General features: G+C 38.9%; 1 protein-coding gene and 1 long non-coding RNA gene across 3 annotated transcripts in view; one reads left to right on the top strand and one right to left on the bottom strand.

Moving 5' to 3' along the window:
* EEA1 (early endosome antigen 1) overlaps positions 1-16,152 on the bottom strand; it is a 54,579-nt gene that overhangs the window by 6,266 nt on the left and 32,161 nt on the right. For both annotated transcript variants that reach the window (XM_082240937.1, XM_082240936.1), the window contains 12 exons: positions 14,048-14,248; positions 12,719-12,832; positions 11,820-11,975; positions 10,607-10,746; positions 8,644-8,974; positions 6,880-6,981; positions 6,258-6,452; positions 5,817-5,999; positions 4,038-4,223; positions 3,592-3,723; positions 2,476-2,661; positions 1,159-1,397 (listed from right to left, as the gene is read on the bottom strand). In XM_082240937.1, coding sequence (XP_082097063.1) covers positions 1,159-1,397; positions 2,476-2,661; positions 3,592-3,723; positions 4,038-4,223; positions 5,817-5,999; positions 6,258-6,452; positions 6,880-6,981; positions 8,644-8,974; positions 10,607-10,746; positions 11,820-11,975; positions 12,719-12,832; positions 14,048-14,248 — 2,165 coding nt within the window. The remainder of the gene's footprint in view (positions 1-1,158; positions 1,398-2,475; positions 2,662-3,591; positions 3,724-4,037; positions 4,224-5,816; positions 6,000-6,257; positions 6,453-6,879; positions 6,982-8,643; positions 8,975-10,606; positions 10,747-11,819; positions 11,976-12,718; positions 12,833-14,047; positions 14,249-16,152) is intronic.
* On the top strand, positions 10,933-15,213 carry LOC309542314. Its single transcript, XR_014224191.1, has 3 exons — positions 10,933-11,023; positions 12,974-13,072; positions 14,723-15,213. It is a non-coding gene; the product is annotated as an uncharacterized lncRNA (long non-coding RNA).

Raw genomic sequence — 16,152 nt, forward strand, 5'->3', positions numbered from 1 at the left:
AAGCTAAAAAAAGAAATTTGGCCACCAAGGAAGGTGTAGCTCTAGCGACATTATTCAGCAAGTGTAAAACCTGGTTTTCTCCAGGTAAGGAGCTAAATTGACATAGAAGTGGGTCTATAAAATTTTGTCTAAGCTCTGCATAAGAAGGGCAAGTCAAGAGAATGTGTTCAGTGGACTCAACCACACCCATGGCACAATGACAGGTTCTCTGGGCGTATGGTACTCCCCTGTACCTTCCCCACAATATCGCAGAGTCAAGGACATTTAATCTAGCCGCTGTAAAAAGTCTGCGGTATTCCACATAGTGGATTTCTGCAAGGTAGGGGGCTGGTATGGTCCGATAGATCTGGTCCCCTAGGAACATCCCTGGTTTTACCTGGGCTATGTCCTCTTGTCTAGCAATGTCACTCAGTCTCCGGGAGATCACAGCTCTAGCTTGATCGTACGTCATAGACTCAAAGTAAAGATGAGACAATCCGCAGGATTGAACCTCGTTAGTGACCTCCCTTTCCCATGATGATTGGAAATCGTCCCTCAATATCAAGGGGGCAATACCCACTGGTTTAAAACAAAGCTTGAGCCAGAGCCAGAGCTTCGTCTTCAAGGCCACATACCGTAGAGCTTGCCAGCCAACCTCTAATCTCATAACTGCACCCGCTACCGAGGGGGGAAATTGATCCTTTTGGTTTCCTTTATATTAGTGAGAAAACTATTCCACTCCAACACTTTCTGAGTTGAAGCTACATTTCAAACTGTGTGAATCCCTATTCCAACATGGTTTCAACCATACTAGTAAGGTAACCTCCCTTGTTGTAGAAACAAATAAGGCCATTAAAAAGTCTACATTGAACAAGAACTGAGTTGGCTTCCTGTGTCAAGTGGCTAGTTATGTTCCAGGAGTAAGTCACCAAATGCAGTACATGCACAGGGCAGTCTAAATTTCACATAAAAGGGGGGGGGGTCAGTGTTAGAATTTTTAGCTTCTCTGTCAATTTGGGTGATTTATTCTGACTGCATAAGCTTATTTATTTCCATTATAATTTGTTTTTAGCACAAAATTACACAATAGGAAGTTTTCCTCATTCTATTATAAAAAACAGAAGTCACCACATACACACACCAAAACCATATTATTCTGCCTCTAATTCACTGACTTACCTTTCCAGCAGCACTCTCCTCTCATCTTGGTTATTTTGCACTGTGGCTTCCAGAACTGCAATCTCTCCACGTAAATCATCTGTTTGTTTTTCTAATTCACTAACTCTTCTTTGGCTGCTTTGCCACTCTTTCTTCACCGTACCCAGATTTTCATTTAAAGCTGTGATCTGCATGTTGAGTTTACCCTCAGCCTCCTCATGATTTTTATATTGCTCATCTTTTTCCTTTTTCTCAGCTTGCTAAGTCAATAAAAACATTTTTAAAATGTAAGTATTTTCCTTATTCCAACAACAACAACAACAAAAGGTCTGTTCAGATGATATTTTACCCCTGGGATTGTAGCCAAAGAGGGAGCCACCCCATTCTGCATATCTAACTCTTCTTGCTATGGAAAAAATAATGAGATCCTGGCTAGGATCCCAAACTAGGTATAGGTAAAGGTAAAGGGACCCCTGGCCGTTAGATCCAGTCGTGGCCGACTCTGGGGTTGCGGCGCTCATCTCGCTTTATTGGCCGAGGGAGCCGGCGTACAGCTTCCGGGTCATATGGCCAGCATGACTAAGCCGCTTCTGGCGAACCAGAGCAGCGCATGGAAATGCCGTTTACCTTCCCGCCGGAGTGGTACCTATTTATCTACTTGCACTTTGACATGCTTTCGAACTGCTAGGTGGGCAGGAGCAGGGACCGAGCAACGGGAGCTCACCCCGTCACGGGGATTCGAACCACCAACGTTCTGATCAGCAAGTCCTAGGCTCTGGTTTAACCCACAGCGCCACCCGCGTCCCTATAGGATCCCAAATTGCTTCCCTTCATAAAAGTGACTCGAATCCAATGGCAGAAGATGGGAGTAAGTAATTTCCACCTCAGCCTTCTACAACACTGTCCCTCCAACCACCAGAGCAGATTTTTGAAATAAACAGGGGAAGCCAGTGAGAAAGGAGAAAGGAGAAATCAGTGAAAAAAACTTTCTCTTCATTCCACCAGCAATGGTATCTCATGAGTGGAGTTCTGCTCATGGGAAATTAGGATAGAAGCCTGTGTGTTTTGTCTTACTTAATATGGAATTCTCCCTGATACATAGTAAGTTAAATTGAGCAGGTTAAATATCTTGAATTAAAAGATTCTGATAATAGATAAGAGACCATCTTGGCTGTGAGTCCTGAAAGACCTCCCTCTACCTTGCTGGACTTTTCCACCTGACCTGGGAGGGCGGCACCCTGAATGACTCCAGCTACAAAAGCTGAAACTGCTGAACGGATGCTTAAACATATTTAAGCATGGATACATATTAAGTACTCTCATAATAGATATACCAACCAGTTTTGCCTCAATCTCAGCACATTTCTTCTTCATTTCTTCTTCTCTCTTTTTCAACTGATCTTTGATAACTTCTTGGTTCTTTTTCTCCTGCTCAAGAGCCGAATTAATGTTATCAACTTTTCCCTGCAATTCCAGTTTCTGCTTGATCAGTAGTTGTTTGGCATCCTTTAAATTTGTTATCTCCTGTTAAAAACATACAGTATTTACAATGACAAAAATAATACTTGGGTGAGAGCTAATCTGAAATCATACTATTTCCCATGAAAAAGTATAATTCTCAGCACAGAACAAGACAAAAATTCAAGTGAGTTATTTTCTATATTTTAACAGGTTAAGTTTAAAAACCAGATGAATGTGTCTTTTTGCCTCATTCCTAACCATTTGTCGAACTGCTTACAATATTTTGGGGAGCTCAATTTCACATCTCAAGGGGTCTTGGGGGGGGGGGAAGGTTAGGAGACGTTCTGCTGGCAGGCAGGTAGGAGAAGCTGAGTGAATGAATGAATGAATGAATGAATGAATCGATTTATTTCGGTCACTGACCAGAGTGCAACATATGCAGCGTCAGAGAGCATACAAACATAAATGGACACAGTCAGCAATTGACTGGGGTGGGGGAGGAATACATCTTATGTTACAAACGCTTTCCAAAAAAACATGCTTAAACTGGCTGTTTTCATTTGAAGAAAAAGCAGCCAGGGGCCCAGAGCAAGGACATGCTTCTGATTAGGCCCCATCATAATTTAATGCTGGAAATCCATTCTCCCCACCCACCACCTCAGCCCATTGCTATCTGATCCCAAAGAAGATATAGCTGCTTTTTTCTCCAAGGTATAAATGTTGGCAGTTTAATCTGTAATTTGGACCTGAAAAAAGGCACCTGTAGGAAGGATTAAACTCGGGAGGTAAAGTAAAAAGTAGCACTCACAGCTTTAAGAAGGGAACATGAATTAAAAACCAACACAAGGTCTACAGATACGGAAGGGTAAATGAAGTTGGCCAGAAAGGTGAGAAAGTTCACCAGAGTAAGCAGGCAGGGAACTTTTGAGTGGAATGATAATACGCTGAACAAAAGAAGAGACCCAGCATAAATGGAGTAGCATCTCAACATACTTTTTCCAATTCCTGTTTGCAGGTTCTGGCTTCTTCTCTTAGTTTGGAATTTTCTTTTTCCAGTTTGGTGCTTATGTTCTGAAGCTCAGTTGTTTTAGATCTTTCGTTAGCCAGATCCATTTCTTTTCCAGCCTTGAAGCAGAGGAAATGGACAGGTATTTTTAAGAGACCACTTTTAATTGATTTAGAGAGCAATGATCATTTTCTGGCGGTAAAGAGCTGCCTCTTTAAAATTCTGTTCTAATGTATTTCTACTCTACATACATATTCTAACAGTATCGATTTTGACATGGCAGAAAAACATCACCTTCTAACCAAATGATGACAAATTAGTCTAGCAGTGAAAACATGCACGTTTCCTCATAAATAAGCTTCAATGAAACTTAACAATTGCATATAGAACCATAGCCACATGGCATATCACCATTAAATAAAAAATAAATTACCTTGTCTTTCTGTATTTCCTGTAGCAGTTTATTCTGCTCTTTCAGTTGTTGTTCTTTATTGGACACATCCTGCTCTAATGTAGATCTTGCAGTCTTAAGTTCTTTGATCAACTGATTATGATTACTAATTTGATTTCTGTTTGAAACCAATTCTTCTTGGGCCAAAGCAAGCTTCTCCTCTGTGGACTGAATTTGTGAAAAACACAGCTGAAGTTGCAGCCAGTCAGTCACAGTAGCAGCTATGATTATGCATTAATGTGAAGAAACAGGAGTTGATTTTAATAGTAAAAAAAACCTGTTAGCAATATGCAACAAAGTCCTTTCCAATTCAGCTCCGAATACAAACATGAAGAAATAATATTAATAAATGCTGATACAAAATTTAGAGTGCAAATAAAAGGATTATTTTGCACTGATGCCATCGTCCCACTTCCCCTGACACACGTCATCTGAGTCTTCGAGGGCCCTCACTTCTGATTTGGGTCTCTGCACAAGCTGCCATACAAACCACGCAAACAGCTGCAGTCGTAGCTACTCTCCTATAGCCATTTCAAAATCTCTAGACATTGGACGGAAGTTGGGCCATTCCATCTCCCTAGTGCCAGATAAGTTGTGATGTGTTTGTTCCTTAGTTCTAATAAGCACAGCTGAACAGCAGATTGTGCCATAAACTATCTATTATTTTATTCATTCAATTTTGCAGAGGAAACTTCAGGTATGTGTTTTCCTGTACACCTTCTCCCAGACAATGAAAGAAGTAGTAGCTAAAATAATGTGAGGATGAAGAGAAAGGAAATCATTTGGGTGGGAGTGGGGAGTGAATGGAGGATGCCAAACGATATTAGCGGGGGTGGGGGAGAAGAACCTGAGGTCGTCTTCTTCCCTTTGCCCCAACTTCTAATAGATCCCTAGATCACATAATATTAATGTATCATAAAGGGCCTGAAGCACTTTTGCCCCCAACTCCATGCCTCTTGCATCTGCTGCCGGGAGACATAAACTATGACTGACAGAAGCCATAGATCAGGTGAAGGACTCCAACATTGTAAGTCAGTCTTATAATTTGAATAGATTGAAATCCGCTTTGAGAACTTCAGTTAGAAGATTAGGTATATATATTTCTAATAAATAAATGTGGCCAACACTGCACCTGCATTGAAATGAGCATTTACTGCTTTAATGATCAAAGCGGGCTAACTCTCAATGAATGCAAAACAAAAGCCATATATGTCCAGCATAATACCAAAAAACTTTAAATATGTAATATTGTTAGAGGATGATACTTCTGCTGCTGTTGGTTATAATTATTTCCATTAGTTGTGTTCAGGATTACATATACGGTGGCTAGAGGACTTAAGTATAAAGCAAGTTTAATTTAAAAATGTCTTAAATCCTGCTATAGCTTTAGTTATAAGGAAAATGAAAAAAACACAAATCAGAAGTATTTCTCCCAAATATTCCAGCAGAGGGTGCCATTATCATAGTTCAGACAACTCTGTATTTATAGTTTTTTTACCCTCAAAGTTAGCACTATAACAGGCACTTTATCAAGGTCTTTCTTGTTTCCTTACAAATGCTTTGCAGTGTATACACCTTAGACACTAACATTTTTTTTCCAAAAAAGAGAAATTGGAAGAGAGAACAGGAGCATTCCACACTGCAGTATTTTGCTGCCGATTCCACTTGTATCCTCTAATTGCCAATTTAAAAGGCACAGGAACAATACACTGCACACAGTGGGAAAAGATGCCCTATAGCCTTAAAAGTGATGTAATGTACCTGAAGATCTTGTCGTGTAGCCAAGAGCTCAGATTCTTTGCCATAAAAATCCAACTGAAGTTTTTCCATGTTCTCTTGGGTCTTTTTATGTGTCTTCTGTAGCTCTGCTATCTTTTCCCTCTCCGCCGTAAGCTCTTGTGCTGACAATGTTATCTGCTGCTGCAGTTTATTCTCCAGTTCTGCCTAACACACACACACACGAGAAGAGTTTTCTTTATACATAATAAAAGAGTAACATGGAAACATACAAGTATGAACATTTTCTACTTGCGTTATTGCTAATATCTTCGCTGTTCAGTTTACAGAGTACTTTACAATACTTGTCCCGATGAAATAAATACCTATGGTTTATTTAATTTTGTGAAATTTATTCAGAAGACAGCAATGTTCAGATCAATCCAAACTGGTAGCAAACCCTCTTTGTATGCTGTGGGCTCTTACCTTTTCTAAGAGAGCTGATTTCAATTCAGCTTGCTGTGTTTCATTTTGCTTTTTCTTCTGGTCAAAAGATTCCTTCAGTTCTTTCACCTTCAACTGCAACTGCTGTTCGTTCTTCTCTTTTTCTTTCAGGACACTTTGAATCTGCAGGACTTGCGCACGTGCTGAATCAAGCTCTGTTGCCAGCTGCTTGGAGATCTACATAGAGAAGAAAAGCAGAACAGTACTGTGTATTATCTTTACCATATGTAGTATTATTTTCGTGCTGCTGCTTTTAACATTATGTCTTGGAGGGGACACTGCTATGTCATTATCCATCATCTGAGCGAAACTGAGCATTTTTTTAAAACCCACTTTATGAATTGGGTTGTAGAAATAGAATATTGCAACATTCCTAGGTCCGTGCTCATACTTTTCTGAGTTAACACATGAACATGAACATGAACACAACAGCTATTTAATCTTGGAGCGACCGTCCACAGTTTTATTAAGTGAAATCTGTTTTGGGTATAGTCTTGTGGAAAGTTAGAATCTGTCTTTCTCTTTCTGGGTGTAATTCTAGCAAAAACTATTTGATAAAGCAATTGCTGATTTCACATGCTTGTGGTCAAAAAGTCAACATTACCCCTTCTTGCTTTTCCAGGGAGTTTTTCAGTTCATTCTGCTCTTTAGCTATAGATTCCGACTGAAGCTGGAGTTGATGTCTAGCTTCTTGACAAGATTTCTCCTGTGTGAAAAGGAACGACTGGTGAGCTCATAAAATTTCCAAAATATAGACCTTTCTCTTTTTTGGGGAAAAAAATTTGGGAAGTTTCAGCAACGAATTCTAACAGCTTTTAAAATCCCATTCAGTAGAAAACAGTGAACAGTTTCAAAGAAACTGAGTATAATAAATAAATAGTGAAGACAGATAGATAGATGATAGATGATAGATACATAGAGATACTGTGTAGATCAGAACCTGGCACCACAAGGTTGGTTATGAAAGTAACAAAGGGAATAATCTACAGCACTAATAATGAGAACTTTTCTCTTTTCACAATGGACCATTTTCATTAAACACTGTTCATCATAAAGGTCAGTAACAAAACCAGTTATGTTAAAAGCCAAAGCTGCCATCTTGTATCTACTCATGTGTTTGCCCCATTAAACTCAATGGAAGTTACTTGTGAGTAGAAATGTACAGACTTGTACTGTAAGCCTTTTCATACTTTTACATTTAACTGATGAGTGAAAATTAAGTTTTTGGAAACAAACTTTAACAAACTTTAAAAATAACTTTAAAAATAAGAACTCAACTAATTTCAAGGATTCTTTTATTGTTAAAACCAAAGCACTGAATCATATAATTTTTAGGGTAAAAAAACATCCTAATACAGCACCTCTGCATAGATTTGAAATCTTTGCAGCATTAAATAAAAGTTTTGTGTATAACTGGTATAAAATAAGGAAAAATATTTAATTTACATATATTAAATGTTTTAGAATGCATCACACTAAGAGAATATATATTGTCATCATAAAAAAAGAAAATGAAATTCTGAGGGAAAAGCTTCTATATGCTTTCAAAAACAGAAATTTCATCAAATGTATATTAGTATTGTACTCTAATGCTGGCCTACATAGAAATCAGATAAGAGAGGAAATACATGGATAATATCATCTTTCAAAATAGATGTGGTTTTATTTTTTAAGGCATGGGTCATACTGCCCTACACCAGGTGATATCATATTGTTTATAATTTCTTCTAGCTGATATTACTTTCCCCCCTCAAAACCAGCAATTTCAGTCGTCATATTCATAACAACAATTTTCCTGCCGCTCATCTCCAACAGGATACTAGGGTCACTTGCCTTTCTAAAAGGCCTCAAAACGCCCACAAAAGAGTGACAATTGTTACTGTAGTATCTGTTTATATGTAATACAACATAAGGAATTCTATATCATGTTCAGGAAAACATATGGGCATCTTTTTAAAGTTATGAAAGTGTTCCTTAATTAACTGGGTTCTCCCCATTGCCAAAAACACACACACAGATATTTCATGCACTTTTAGTTGCATTTCTTCCACAAACCACATCAAACAAACCTGTTTCATTACCTCTCCCAATTCTTTCCAATTCCATTCAAAAATTAATCACAGCAGATGGACATCTAATTCAGCCAGTGCCCAAAAGAACCACACACGTGCAGGCCAAGATAATACACTTAATTAGTGAAAAGCTCAATTTAGTATACTTGAGAGTATTAATTTCCCATTGTCGGTTTCACCAGTCCTGGCATACTGCCCTAAAATCTCACAGCAAGTAGCAAAGCACAGCTAGTATTCATAGATGCACAAATCAGTCGCACAGGAAATCTCTATTTGTTTAAAAATTCATGACTCACTATTTCTGCCACTGCTGCCTTTCCTTTCTGTTTCTCTTTTTCCAATTCATCTTTTGCTTCTTTCAAAGATTCAGTGCTTTTCGACAGTTTGTCTTTGATAACTTCAAGTTCCTTTAATAGAGTATCTTTTTCCAACTTCATCTTCTGCAAATCCTCTGTCACCGCTTGCAGCCTTCCATCCAGTTCCTTGTGACGTCTGTCTGAATCTTGATGTAATTTCTCAATATCCAATTTCAGTCTTCCATTTTCTTCTTCTTGCTTCAATATCTGCTTGTTCGCTTCTTCCAGGCTATCACATTTCTTTTGTAGATCTAATTTGGTACTAGATATTCTGTAGAGAAGGGGGGAGGATAAAACTCAAAAATAGTTCAATACTAAACTGCAGCATAAGCCAACATTCACACATAAAATATAACAAGTGGGTCACATGTGTTATCCCCTTAAATAACTAATGTTTTAAGCTTTCTTTTCATCTCCTGATAGCTAAATGATATGCTGGCAGCACCAATAAACTATATATTGTGAGTTGAAATGCAAATTCTAGAATGAAGAGCCATTTAGATTCAACTCTTTTCCATTTAGAAATACGTAAACTCTTCCATAACACTGCCCCCGTATTTTGTGGAACAGTCGTCCTGATGAGATATTATCGAGGCTCGCTATCTGAACTTTTCATAAACAATTCAAGACATTTTTGTTTCAATAAGCTTTTCCAGTTGGATTAAAAAAAAAAATCTCCCTTATGTGCCCATTTTTTATTGTCTTTAAGGTGAAGTTGCTTTTTGAACTGCTTTTAAAACTATTTTTAGCTGTTTTGTGGTATATTGAGAAACATGTAAAAGGAAATTCATAAATAGATAAGTAATAAAATGCAGGTCTGCTTGGTCAGTTGTGTGAATTTCAACTAATCTTATTTGTATTCTTGTTGCTTATTCAAAATAATTTATTCATAAAACTTGGTACAAATAGTGAAAGCAGTTTATCACTGACATATCAATAGATCTGAATGGTCTGATGAAGACAAACCAATAACAAATCCCTGCACTGCACTTGTGGAGAGGACAGCTCAGGAGCAGAGCATGTGTTTTGCACATATACTGAATTTTTCGCTCCATAGGGCGCACCGGACCATAGGGTGAACCTAGTTTTTTTGGGGGGAAATAAAGAAAAAAAATATTATTTCCCCCCCCCCCCCAGCCCCAAAGAGCTTGCAGATAGCTGCCTGAAGCCCGGGGAGCGCAGCACCAACTCAGAGCACTCCGAAGGCTTGCGGATAGCTTCCTGAAGCCTGGAGAGTGAAAGGGGTTGGTGTGCACCAACCCCTCTTGCTCTCCAGGCTTCAGCGAAAGCCTGCATTCGCCCCATAGGACGCACACACATTTCCCCTTCATTTTTGGAGGGGGGAAAGTGCGTCCTATAGAGCGAAAAATACGGTAAATGCCTAGGATCAATTCATGGCATCTTATAAAATGATTTTTGGTAGAAGCGCTGACAAAGACATGTCTGAGGCCTTGGAGAGTCTCTGCCAATCAGAATAGGCAAAACGGAACTCGGTAGGCCAATGGTATGGTTCACTGGACCATCACTGACCATCACTGGAAGGACATGTGCTACTGTGATGAGTCTAAGTAACCGTGGCATAAGGAAAACAATGGCTCAAGTATGAAAATCAGAGACACCATAATGCATCTTGATCAGATGAGCAAAGCATAGAGTTAGGTGTACAGGCAGCTGGCAGCAGAAGGAGGGAGAAATATTCCCTCCTAAAATGAAGGGCATGTAAGTTAAGGGAGCAAAAATGTGTGCCATTTCTAGCTTTCTGCAGTTAAATTTCCAACCCTGCTATAATCCCAAGGTGGGGGTGAGGGAAGAGAAGAAGCATTCTGCAACAAAAATGCTTGGGGTACCCATAACACTTCAATCCAGAGTTGGAACATAGCATGTTTTAAGATATTTAGCATACATTTCTCTTTCTCTGTCTAGTTGTTTGGTCAGTTCTGCAGCCTTCAGACTTAAGTCTGTGCATTGTTGCCTTTGCTCCTGTAGCTCCTGATTTGCCTTTTCCTTACTTCCCATGACTTCAAGAATGTCAGATTCAAGTTTCTGAAATGGAAGATTTCAGAAGGTTAACAATTTTCACAAAATAAACTGCCACAATTTTAAGAAGTTTTTTTAAAAATAAAATGAATTCCCATTCTTCTAAGTAAGCAGAGGGCAAGACTTGTTATCTTGTATAGAATATATATATGATAGTTTAACAGCATGGTTTCTTTTCTTTAATTCCCCCAGTAACGGATAGAAACAAATTCAAAACCTTTCCCCACATTTATGAAGAAGACCACAAATATTCAAAGAAATGGCCACTTTTGAGATTACTTGGGTAAGATCCTTACATACAATCCAAATATTTATCCTTAAGCAACATATCCTGCTTAAACCTGAACTTGACTTTGATCAACACCTCAGTCTCACCCACTAAAACACACTGCAGAGCAGGATATCATCTCTGCTATGTGATGTTTAGGAATCAAATATGCCTCACCCACACTGACAGTCCAGCTGTGGAACTCAATGAATAATAATAATAATAATAATAATAATAATAATAATAATAATAATGAAGTTACACCCAAAATGCTACTTCTGAAAAATATTCCCCCTCCCCCTTCTGTCCATTTGCTCTGAAAAGAGATCGTGTTTTTATTTTGACAGATGTTGTTCCACACACCCATATTTCAGCGAAGCTTACACAAATTTTGTGATTAAATATGAACTGGCAATTGCTATTAAAAGTGCTGTTTTTAAAACTTCGCTTTCAAAGAGGCAGTCAAACGTCAAATAACCTCCAAACACTATTTCTTTACTGTTGTAAAGGCAAGTACATTACTGAAGCAGTGCTTCTCACTGGCTTCTGTGCCATAGCATTTTTAGGAAACCTTCATTTTCCCCCCACATCCCTTACAATTTGGAGACCTTTTCTTTTCTTTTTCTCCTTCCTTTTCTTTTTCTTTGTTCTACATTTGGTGGCCACTGAATCAGGTGAACAAAAAGTTGATCCTACCTTCAGAGCAATTCTCCACTGATACCATCCTCACTTTGCCAATGTTGATAATGCACGTATCATATATGCAGTATATGAACAAATAATAATAATAATAAGGTTCCTAGATGCTAACCTTATGCTGACCTTCCAGTTCTTCATTTTTCTGCTCTAAATGAAGATGCTTTTCTTTGTACTCTTTAAGATTGGCTTCCAGCTGAGTACAGAATTCTTGTTTGTCATGCAGCTTAGCAGTAACCTGATCCAACTGTGTACTGACCTTATTTAGCTCCTTTTAATAAACATTGAAAAGGGTAATTTTTAGAGAATCCCCGTAACTGTCACACATGTTTAACAGCAAAAAAAAATTACTTTGCAGCTGAAAGGCCTTAGCTAATTCATTTTTAAAGTATTAATTATTATTATTAAAATTTCCATACTGCCCTTCATCCAAAAATCACAGAGCAGTTTACAATATAAAAACACAAAAATGCATACAAAAAGAATACCCCTCCTTCAAGTTTAAGAGGCCATAAATTGTTTCATTATGCCAATATGCATCAAGGAAAATTCATTCCCAGCTGAAAAATATGGGCTAGGACCCAAAGAACTGCTTAATTTTCTTCATGAGCCACCCAGAGAACTCCATTATGGGATAGATATATAAATACAACAAATAAATAAAAAAGAAGTATTAATTTCTGAATTTTACACCCACCAACTCATTCATTAGCTGATTGACATTCCCACAGTGGCTTCAGACAATCCTAAAAAGTTGTGTGAAACGAGTCAAATCTGACCCATTTTCTTCCACTACAGTTCATTCACAATTGTAGTAAGTCATGTATGCATCTCCCTTCATACTTCATTAAAAAAAATAGCTTAACAATATTGTTTTAACAATTTCAACCATAGAGGTCATCACAGAGTTATATTATTATATATAAGATTTCCCCAAGTGATCTGGTTTTAAGCATATCAGATTATCATTGTTATTCATGAAGGCATTTTACATGACCTTGTTGTTTCTCTCACCTGCTGTTTATCTTGTAATGCATTCTGGGCAGTGTCCAAGTGATTCTGGAGATCTGCTCTTTGAGCAGCTTTTGCTGCTTCTGCTGATAGAAGCAATTCAGTCTTTGCTTTTACCTGACAGAGAATTAAGCAAGTGCTTCAGTGTCAATCACTATATTACAACAACTGCAGTTTCTTTAAACTACTTTTATTTTCCTGAGGTAAGCAGTTTACTAAGTATTCTGATACCAATTAAATCAATTATTCTTCCAAAAGACGCCACTGAAACAGAATTCATCACAGCAATTCAACTGTTCATCAATTCAGGGAAAAGCCACAATTCATCAGTTCAATTCCAAAAATGGGTTGCCAGTTGTGAGTATTTTTGAAGAGCTTTCCAAACGTACCTTAGTTTTTCTGAGTCTTAAACTGACTTTTACCATAGAAATGATTTACAATTTCATATATTCTTTTCTAAGCCTATTTTCAATTCAAAACAGAGCTAAACCAACATTCCTCCACTATAGCATTTTTACAGTTCCAGGGGCTGGTGCAAAAAAGAAGCCCATAGAACTAACCAAACTCTAGGGAGCTTCTAACCCACAAAGCTAATAACATAAAGCAAAGTCTTTTATTACTCTGGTTCTATGTTTTCTAACCCTCTTTAGCATATAGCAAGACAATAAAGAGACAATAATAATACTTCCTCCAACCTGCCTTGATGTTCAAATGCAAATGTAATTTGCAGGTAAATTACATGGTTCAGCAATATCGCCAGATTCAAGTCAACTACGCTTGCTGTTCATGCAAATCTTTGCTTCGTTAACTATAGCAGAACTGATAGCCCCAAGCTAGCTCCTGTCATCCATAAACGTGAAAATATTTGCTTTGAGAGATCTTTTAAACGAAAAGAGCTTCCAAAACAAACGTTGCAGCAAGGTGCAAACCCAAAGGTGGGCAGTGGCAATGCACAGGTGAGGAAAGAGGAAAAGGTAGGAACAGCTGGATGAGCAAATCAGAGCTCAAAAGCTATTTGAATTAAATTCTGATTAGCACTAAGGTCACATCCATGCCATATATTTAAAGCACATAGCATCTCTCAAAGAATCGTGCCAACTGTAGTTTAACTGATGAAGAGCAAACAACTGCAGCATGCAAGTTACACAGTTACAAACTTTAAAAAAAATAAATAGTGATGTTTGCATGGATACTGGTTTAATTTCAGGGAATTATAGAAGCAAATTTCTGAAGGTGATCAAGATAGATTGCTGTCACCAGGCTTACTGAAATTAAACTAGTATCCCTGCCCCTCATATATTTTGATTCGCACGCAGCATAAAATTAAATTACCTGCAAATCAAGTTGTATTACTTTTTCTTTGCTTTCACTTAGCTGAGTATTCAGTTCACTTATAGTTGCCTCTAAGGAGAGAACGCGGTCTTGAGAGGCTCTTAGGTGCGCTTTCTGCTCCTGCACTTGCTCATGCAAATTCTCTAGGGCCTGTTTATGACTTTCTGACTGGTTTTTCAGTTTTTCCGTCAGCTGAGTAACCTATAAAGAAAACAAAAGGATAATCAGAACAGGGAAACTTACAAAAATATATTGTCTACTCTATAATATGAAGACCAACACTGACCGTTGGCCTTTCTTTTATAATTTTAGTAGGATAAGCACTACTATAGACTTCACACGTTTACCCTGCTATTACTAGAATCAAATGCAAATTAAAGTTGTGCTGCAAAACCAACTTATAAAATTTAAGCATCAAAAGGGTAAGGGGAAAGGAAGTTGACTCAGAAGGGTCTATCTGATTATAGCCCTCCTAGTAAGCTCTTTTTGAGCTCTTGGTGGAAGCTCAACTTTCAGTTGATTCCTACAAAGAAAGTCATTTTATATACACACCATACATTGGCTCTTCTCCCTAAAGGTCTGCCACACTTTGGCTCTCCATGGAGTTCTTGAGTTAACAAGAATATGAAACTGGTCGACTGCTACAGCAAGAATAATCTTCCTTCTCCCTCTCAGTGCTCCCTGACAAAATATTTGTGGATTATGGACTACCATCCACTGTTTGCGCTGCTGAGGGTTTCAAGCCTTTGCCTACAGAGACACCTGAAGCTCCTGATGGCATATATCAATTGCCACCTTTCTACACGTACCGTGGGGATCTGTACTAAAGAAGGTGTTGGCATCTCTTCCTGTTTTGCACTATGCCTTCAGGGATGTGAACCAAGGTGGGTGATATAATGGTATTGTTAAATGGTGTCATTTAGCTTTCACCAGACTTTGACTGATGCCTTCCATGCATAACTAATCTGGGGGCATCTTCAGGAAGCACAATCAGGGCAGTGTTATTGCATGAATGCTATAAGGAGTGGCCTTCAGTGTTGCTAGGTTCTCTCTTATTTCTACTGACATTATTTTGCTTTCTACTTTGCTGCTACGGGAGCACAGGACTCTGACAACGTTATGCTAATTTGGCTAGGGTATACTGGTGTAGCAGTATGGGAACAGAGTGTATCCACAAACAACATACTCAAGTATTTATCTTATATATACACTAGAGGGGTAAAGCAACATCTAACTCTGAATCAGATTATCACATCCAATGGGAAAATAATATGTTTAAACTACAAAATATCAGCAAGATGGGTATAGGCACTCTATAGTATGGGTAGGGCTAATAACATATCATTGTATGTACTGAACAATTTTTCAGATATTCAAGAGTATTAAAATAACAAATTTACAAGGAAAAAAAAAGGGTCTGATCTTTTAAATACCTAAACAGTATTCTTTCTATTTACCGTATTTTTCGCCCTATAGGACGCACTTTTTCCCCTCCAAAAATGAAGGGGAAATCTGTGTGCGTCCTATGGGGCGAATGCAGGCTTTCGCTGAAGCTTGGAGAGCGAGAGGGGTCGGTGCACACCGACCCCTTTCGCTCTCCAGGCTTCAGGAAGCTATCAGCAAGCCTGGGGAGCCTGCGGGAGTTCCCGCAGGGCTCCCTAGGCTGTGGATAGCAGCCTGCTGCACGGAGCGTGGGGAGCGCTGAAGCAGAGCGCCCCGCGCTTCAGGCAGACATCGGGCAGCCCCACAAGCTCGGGGGACAGCGGGGAGGCGCAGCGCCGCCATCCCGCTGTTCCTCGACCTGGTTTGGAGGCTGGCGCTGGGGAGAAGCGCGCTTCTCCCCAACGCCAGCCCCACAAGCTCGGGGGACAGCAGGGAGGCGCAGCGCCGCCATCCCACTGTTCCCCAACCTGGTTTGGATTCCCCGACCTGGTTTGGGGGGGGAATAAAGGGGGGGGAATTCCTTTATTTCCCCCAAAAAAACCTAGGTGCGTCCTATGGGCCGGTGCATCCTATAGGACGAAAAATATGGTATTTTTACTATTTCAGTCATGACACACTTTGTGAATCGAACAGAAAACCAACAGCTCTTTTTAAACGAACCC

The sequence above is a fragment of the Podarcis vaucheri genome, assembly GCF_965113315.1.
Source record: "Podarcis vaucheri genome assembly, chromosome: 10".
NCBI classification, from domain to species: Eukaryota; Metazoa; Chordata; class Lepidosauria; order Squamata; family Lacertidae; genus Podarcis; species Podarcis vaucheri.